This window comes from Dermochelys coriacea, chromosome 6, assembly GCF_009764565.3.
Source record: "Dermochelys coriacea isolate rDerCor1 chromosome 6, rDerCor1.pri.v4, whole genome shotgun sequence".
NCBI lineage: Eukaryota > Metazoa > Chordata > Testudines > Dermochelyidae > Dermochelys > Dermochelys coriacea.
This window is the reverse complement of record NC_050073.1, coordinates 74,388,486-74,396,824: the sequence shown is the minus strand read 5'-3', so window position 1 is coordinate 74,396,824 and position 8,339 is coordinate 74,388,486. Positions and strand designations below refer to the sequence as shown.

General features: G+C 43.0%; 1 protein-coding gene across 1 annotated transcript; it reads right to left on the bottom strand.

Annotated features, from left to right (window-relative positions):
• Positions 1-4,604: 4,604 nt before the first annotated feature.
• On the bottom strand, positions 4,605-7,718 carry GJD2 (gap junction protein delta 2). The gene is made up of 2 exons (XM_038406416.2): positions 7,178-7,718; positions 4,605-6,418 (listed from the first exon to the last, which is right to left on the bottom strand). The coding sequence occupies exons 1-2, from the start codon at positions 7,246-7,248 to the stop codon at positions 5,575-5,577; spliced, it is 915 nt and encodes a 304-aa protein (XP_038262344.1). The 5' UTR covers positions 7,249-7,718; the 3' UTR covers positions 4,605-5,574.
• Between the last annotated feature and the right edge of the window lie 621 nt (positions 7,719-8,339).

Below are 8,339 nucleotides of genomic sequence, written 5' to 3'. Positions count from 1 at the left end.
AAAGTTCTGCCACCAGGTTAGCCGTGACAGTATCGGGGATACTGTTCCTGACGGCTTGTAGTCCATCTTTGTGTGGAATGTTGGTGTAGAGGGCTTCTACATCCATAGTGGCTAGGATGGTGTTTTTAGGAAGATCACCAATGGACTGTAGTTTCCTCAGCTCTCGTTCCCTAATGCCCCTACTCTACTTGCGCTACATTGATGACATCTTCATCATCTGGACCCATGGAAAAGAAGCTCTTGAGGAATTCCACCATGATTTCAACAATTTCCATCCCACCATCAACCTCAGCCTGGACCAGTCCACACAAGAGATCCACTTCCTGGACACTACGGTGCTAATAAGCGATGGTCACATAAACACCACCCTATATCGGAAACCTACTGACCGCTATTCCTACCTACATGCCTCTAGCTTTCATCCAGATCATACCACTCGATCCATTGTCTACAGCCAAGCGCTACGATATAACCGCATTTGCTCCAACCCCTCAGACAGAGACAAACACCTACAAGATCTCTATCATGCATTCCTACAACTACAGTACCCACCTGCTGAAGTGAAGAAACAGATTGACAGAGCCAGAAGAGTACCCAGAAGTCACCTACTACAGGACAGGCCCAACAAAGAAAACAACAGAACGCCACTAGCCATCACCTTCAGCCCCCAACTAAAACCCCTCCAACGCATCATCAAGGATCTACAACCTATCCTGAAGGACGAGCCATCGCTCTCTCAGATCTTGGGAGACAGACCAGTCCTTGCTTACAGACAGCCCCCCAATCTGAAGCAAATACTCACCAGCAACCACACACCACACAACAGAACCACTAACCCAGGAACCTATCCTTGCAACAAAGCCCGTTGCCAACTCTGTCCACATATCTATTCAGGGGATACCATCATAGGGCCTAATCACATCAGCCACACTATCAGAGGCTCGTTCACCTGCGCATCTACCAATGTGATATATGCCATCATGTGCCAGCAATGCCCCTCTGCCATGTACATTGGCCAAACTGGACAGTCTCTACGTAAAAGAATGAATGGACACAAATCAGACGTCAAGAATTATAACATTCAAAAACCAGTTGGAGAACACTTCAATCTCTCTGGTCACTCGATCACAGACCTAAGAGTGGCTATCCTTCAACAAAAAAGCTTCAAAAACAGACTCCAACGAGAGACTGCTGAATTGGAATTAATTTGCAAACTGGATACAATTAACTTAGGCTTGAATAGAGACTGGGAATGGATGAGTCATTACACAAAGTAAAACTATTTCCCCATGGTATTTCTCCCTCCCACCCCACCCCCCACTGTTCCTCTGATATTCTTGTTAACTGCTGGAATTAGCCTACCTGCTTGTCACCATGAAAGGTTTTCCTCCTTCCCCCCCCTGCTGTTGGTGATGGCTTATCTTAAGTGATCACTCTCCTTACAGTGTGTATGATAAACCCATTGTTTCATGTTCTCTGTGTGTGTGTATATAAATCTCTCCTCTGTTTTTTCCACCAAATGCATCCGATGAAGTGAGCTGTAGCTCACGAAAGCTTATGCTCTAATAAATTTGTTAGTCTCTAAGGTGCCACAAGTTCTCCTTTTCTTTTTGCGAATACAGACTAACACGGCTGCTACTCTGAAACCTTAAATCAGGAATAACTCCAATATAGTTGACAGAAATACAGTAGTGTCAAGCTGCTGCAAGTGAGAGGAGAATCATGCCCCTTACCTCTGTTTCATACACATTCATCTCTTTTCTACTCCATTTCTATAGCAGGATGCTAAATAAAGGCCTTCCACTTATCATTAGCATATCATCAATATCTTCCTCATGATTCTAAATCACAATTTCAGTGTCCCACCCTACCAACTATTAGATGGGGCAAATCCTCTGTCCTTTAGTTTTCAGAGTCTGTCTCCAACTTCTGCTTCTTCTAGCGTAAAATGAACTAAAATCAATTGCATTGCTTCCTTGATGTGATTGTGCCCTGGAGTTGTGAAGTCTGCAGATTTTTCTCAAGCAGTGTGAAAGGCCATAAATTTCTTCAAGGTCAAAGGCTAAAAAAGTGTGAATGAACTGATTACAGGAACAGTCTGTTCAACTTCCCCTGTGAAAGAGCTTTGATTCCATAATGGAAAAAGTCCTGTAAAATGTAACAGAAAATTATATACAGGTATTTTGAACTCCCCTACAGAATTGAATTGAGAATTTTATGCATCTTGTATAGGGTTTTTGTGGGGGGTTGTTATTTTATTAAACTCTAAGAGGTTTGAAAAAGTGCTATATCAGAGCTAGGTTTTATTAATTATTATTTTAAAATCAATTTCTATAGAGCTCTATTAAGGTTTTATAGAATCTCTTTGTTACATCACTATTAGTTCCATAAGGTTTTTCCATTAGTGTTTAGTCACATACACATTTATGATTAAATATAATATTGGCCATCCACACAAAACATAACATACAGGGCATGATACTGATGTACTTACCACATTCTAACATATTTAACATCTGATACTGCTCCCACTGATTTTGGTGTGGCAGGATCAAGCCCTTATTGAACAGCAATGTTTCGAACTGCTTTATAGTCACTTGGTGCTCTCCAGTGAACATATCTTTTCATTGTCATGCTCAGAATAGATCAGTCTGCAACTTTACTCCAGTTGAGTACACATACCCAACCAGGTAATCCTATTGGTATCAATGGGATTACTTGCATGACTAAATGTTACTTAGCCTGAGTAATGGTTACAGAATCTAACCCTGTTTACTTTTATTTTGTATTACTTCTTGCCAACAATAAAAGTGAATGGAAAAGAGAAAAGTGATAGCAAAGGCTAATTTAAAGGTGCTGCCCTTTGCCACCATTTTGTTTCTAAAATATAATGGTATGTTTTTACAATTTTACAATTACAGAAGTTATGAAGATTGTGGTTTTTATTAATAAAAATATTAATTAATGTGTATGCAGACGTACTGCTGCATATGCTCACACTCCATATTACGCCAGTCTACTGGCATGTTTTCCCCTTTAAACACATGGGTATACATCAGTCTGATTTAGTTAACAAAATATGCAGTTCCTATATAAAATGACTGGAGTAAATTGAGACACTTGCATTGCTCTTATTATAAACATATCCCTTTCCTACACCTTGCATTAAGGCATGATGGTGTATAATCTGACAGGCTTCAAGACGTAATTTTACTGGTATTGATATAAATGATGCTAAGAAACTATATAGATACCTATCACTAGTGTTTGTTTACAACACTAATCATTTTGAATCTGATCCAATGCCCACTGAAGTCATTAGGAGACTTTCTGTCAACTTTAATGGTCTTTGGATCCAGCTTTTTTGTGCACAACCTCTCATTTCTTTCACATTAAAATCATGCTTGTCATTATTGTCATACAGCATTTTCCCTTCAAAATCTACTTAAAGGAGACAGAACATGCCAGTAGTTTATGAAATGAAAATCAGATTTGCCCAAAGTGTATTTGTGTGTGTCAATAATCTTTAGAAATTTGTTATATTGTAGATGGAGATTTTAGCTGTTAAATTGCTTTTCTAAAAATAGCCTTCCTGTTTTTGTAATTAATATGCAATGAAATAATATAAGTATCCATCCAAATAGCAACAAAACAGCCAAGAAATGTAACTTTGGGTTTTCATAATCAAATTTTAAAGCTGTCTTTCTGAGGTGACAAAAATGGTAAAGGGGTCTTTAAAACAACAGTGCATATTGGACAAAAAGCTTGTAATGTTTCATAGCTTGAAGTAAAAATTCCACAGAGGAAGGTGGTAATATTTAGAATGCAGAAAACATGATACAATTTTAAAAATTGGTAACACTGATAAATCACAACTACAAGCAAGATGATTAGGGTATCTAGTGTGAGCAAAGAGGCAAGCACAGACATATGGCAAAAATACAGTAAAATCTACTCCAAAGATCACTTGCAATACCCAATCCCTCTCTCACACACCCTTTTTAAAAGACCTGGATCAGGTCCTTGACAGACAAATTAAGGCAAGTTTCTCTTTATACTACATTAAAACTACCATTAACAAATATTTGTTTGTGACCATCCTAATGGCTTGATATTAAGTTGCTGAGACAGGACAAGTGCAGTTCTTGAACCAACTGAGGGCCTACAGAGATCTGGCATTTTGCTGAGGCTATCCTTTGGACTCCATGGTGAAGACATGCAATTGTTTTAGACATAGGCCAGTAAACCGAATAGGACAATTCACAGAGTGGCCTTGGCAACCAGTTAAGGGTCTGATCCAGTGCCCACTGATGTCAATGGAAAGAATCCCATTGACTTCAGTGGCTTTGGATCTGGCTTTAAAAGCACAGTGAGATAGTTTAATGAGCAATTCAGCCATACCTGACAGTTTAAATTTCCCATCTTTTTATCAGTTAGTGTTAAAACCATGAATGGTACTCTTTGAACACCTGAAAAATAATTCCAGTGAAGTTTATATTTTTTTACCTCATGTGTTTCTAGAAATGTATATGATAAAAAAAAGAGCAATGTTCTCTGATTTACAAAAAAAGGCAAGTACTTTATTTATCAATAGAATTACCAGCTGCTTTTTACACCATTGCCATGACTAAACAAATAACATAAAATAAATAAAGGAGAGTATAAAAACCACATTACTCCAGTTGGTACCCCTGGACAACCCTTTGACTAAGTACAGAGTTAGATGTTTCAAGTATGGCACTTATATGAATAAGAGCAGAGAGAAGGTGACATATTCACAGTTAAAAGCAACAAACTCTGTTCCTTTGGTATATTTGTCAGATGATCATAGATAACTTGAATGTTAATTAATTCTATCTGATTTATGCACATCAGGGTAATTTTTAAAAAACATACTGACAAATTTGGTAGATCCCAACTAGCATAAGATGATTAAGGTCTCTGGTGTGAACAGACAGGCAAACAGAAATGGCAAAATTATGTTCAGCATGATTGTTTTGTGTAATTGTTGTATAAAACTATGTTAGAAAATAGCTAATAATATACACCAGCAATAAGCTCTGTGATTCCAAAAGACAAAACAACATCATGATGATGAAAGTGCACAAACCTCCTGGTTCAGCTTATGGTCAAGTGCCTAACAGTGCAATTAACCTCCTTTTAAAATGTGCTTGCAGTTGTATATTACAGAATTCCCCTGTACACACCCCAGAAAACAGCATCCTTGAAATTTTTTAGCTATGATCATTCCACATGCAATTACAACAATTAGTCAGACAGTCCCACCTGTAATCTCATCCTAATAATGACCAAAAAGCTGCTCCAGTCAAAAGATAATATTTGATAATTAGAAAACAGTAACTGTACTGTAAGGCCAGATCAAGCATGGTTTTACCACTTTTCCTTCAGTCTTTTACTTAGCACTGCATTTTGTATCTAGTTCAGTAAGTGCAGTTCCAATACCTTAGTGGCTTTCTTGGTGGTTTGATAAACTGCTTGCCTAAGCAATGTACCTTTCCCTAATGTTGTCTGGGTCAGTTCCACCTGGCACAGTGTTTCAGTTCTGTAACAGCCTCACACATAAGCTGAGTCACTTGACTGAGTCCTGCCAAAGTTAGGCACGCTCATTCTTGGCAAGTCCTTGTTTCTGATTTCGTATATGGATTTCCTTTTTGCTTGTACTCCTCTCACTGCCATTTTAATCTTTCTCCAGCCCAAGTGGTTCAGTTCTGCCAAATTGAGCACCACACAAATCCCACTCACTGCAAACATGAATACCAAGAAGACAGTCTTTTCAGTGGGTCTAGACACATAGCATTCCACTTCCTTAATGCAGGGGTATCTATCACATTCATACATGGAAGGGACATTGAATCCATACAGGAAATATTGTCCCACTAAGAACCCAATCTCTAGGGCATTTCGAAAAACCACCTGAATGATGTAAAATCTGGAGATGCCTTCTTGCCGCCTCATCTTCGACTTTGTAGTTCTGATGGCTGGGTTGGGGATTTCCTTCACCTCCAAGCAGTCTGGCTCTGCTTCCTTGGTGGAGTTCTCGGTGTTCTGCAGCACTCCATTGACAATGGTATTCTTGATCTTCTTACTGTCCTCACGTTTCATTGAGTCCTGATCTCTGTCCAAGGCGAGGAAGACGGTGGAGTACCTCCTCTCCCTCTGCTTAGCAGACTGGTGAACAGAGTACGTTATAAAGCAGAGGCTGGGAGTGCATACCATGATGATCTGGAACACCCAGTACCTGATATGAGAAATAGGGAACGCCTGGTCGTAACAAGCCTGGTTGCAGCCTGGCTGCAGCGTGTTGCACACAAACATAGTTTGTTCATCGTCGTAAACCGTTTCTCCTACAATGGCCACAATGAGTATCCTGAAGATCACCACCACGGTCAGCAGGATCCTACAACAGAAAAGTTCGTCAGTGCAAGCTGACCCTGCGCACCTCGGGGGAGAGCGAAACGCCCGAAGACACGGCAGGCAGCAGCCTGGCTGGATCTAACCGCCAGGGCTGCGGGGAGCTGTCCGGTGCTGATCATGCATATAAACAGAGATCACAATGCAAGCGGCACCGAAACGTTTGCCCTGATTTTTGTCTAGTCTAAACTCTAAAGGACAGCGTGTGAGTCAGGCTAAATGATATTAAAGAGCAATGAATAGATACAGGCACACACACACAGTCCTTGTGATCCTCAATTGATAAAAGATCCTCAGACCAAAGGGTGACTCGCTGGACCCCAGTTTTACCTCCTTTTAAAAAAGCTTCACGCTCACAGTTTAGACCGTTGTCAATATCACCTGAAACCAACACAAAGAAGGGAGGCTTTCAAACGGCTTTAAAGAATTGGGGGGGGGGGGGGAATAGATATAGACGCGTGTGGAGGGGATCGATCTCAGGACCGCACTTTATTTCCCAGGAGAGTCCTATGCGGGGACAACTTCTGGATTTGCTCCACAGAGAGCGAGAGGAGCGGGAGACACTTGATGGCTGAAGTTGGCTCCAGTTTGGAGCATTTTTTTTCTCCGTAACCCCTGGCACACGCCGGGTTAGGACATTTCGTCCCTGCACCGGCACGGGCACATGGCATCCGCTCTCCGCCAGCACGTCCAGGAGAGGCTTCAGGTAGGTCCCTTTGCCTGCCCGTGGACCCCTTGCTCTTACCTCCCTATCATAGTCGAGTGCTGCTGCACGGCAGCTTCCAGGAGTCTCTCTAGGATGGTCCATTCCCCCATCGCTGCTCATCCGGAGACAAAGACTTTGGCCGCGCGGCCGCTTTCGGCTTTTAGCCCAGCCCGGCGGAGCAAAGCAACGTCTGGGCAGGCGGCTTGGCCGGCGGGGGGGCTGGATGCCCCGGGCTGGCCGAGCACAGCCCCGCAGCCCTTCCGCCTCGCCGGGCACGTCCCGCGGCTGGGCTCGGCCTGGACCCCCGGTGCTTGGGCTGTGCATGGGCAGGGAGGGAGGGTGGCTGTAATGTCTTGCCGCCTCTAATCGGCCTTTAAGTAGTCTCTGCTTGCGTCACAGCCCGCTCGGGGGAGAGCAGCCAGCCGCGGCGCTAGGATTTTCTTACGGTGGGCAAAAGAAAGAAATCAATGGCACTGACAAGAACTCCGTGGCGCTGGCGAGAGATTCATTTGGCGAGTCTTGATCACCCGGGCTCCCGGGGGTAGCCCGCCGCGCGCAGCTGGCCCGAAATGCCGGGGGCAGGCAGACCAGGGCTCTTCCCAGTCACCCAGGGGTTAAACCCACAGGTAATGGGCTGGAGGGAATGCGCCCTTGGAAGCATAGCACGCAATTAGATGCCACCCAGATCCCCCCCTTCCCCCGCCCCGGTGGAAAGCTTCCCTCGCGGGGAGTTCTCCCCTCCCCTGTGATTTCCCCTTGCTCCTTCCCAGTTCCAGCACGTTTCCTCTCCTGTCTGCCGAGCCTATTTTAATACATTTAACCTGCAGCTTTGTCGTATCCATTTCCCTCTCTGAGCTCGTCTCCGCTCCCATGCCAGTGATTTAACAGATGTGTGTTTGCATGTGCTGTATGCAGAGGAAATACCCCAAGAGCGGGCAGTGAATATTCATGGCCATTCCACCAGTCAGAGTTAACAGCGGAGCTAATGAGTGATGTAGCCATAAGGAAACTGTATTAGGTCATCCCCAAAGAAGGCATAGTCACTGTTCAAACACAGTACTCAGTTTGGAACAGAAAATAATTTCTGTCCTGGGTATTAATTTGAAAATTTGTTTTCTGATCTGACTGTGAGACAATTCAGTGGGAGTAATTCGGGATGCTAGCACCTAGCTTCCAGGTAGAAATGTCCTTTAGGCATAGG

Coding starts and splice junctions, on each gene's coding strand:
- GJD2 (XM_038406416.2), bottom strand. CDS start 7,248: ATGGGGGAATGGACCATCCTAGAGAGACTCCTGGAAGCTGCCGTGCAG. Junction 6,419..7,177: donor CACTCGACTATGATAGGGAG/GTAAGAGCAAGG, acceptor TTTCTGTTGTAG/GATCCTGCTGACCGTGGTGG.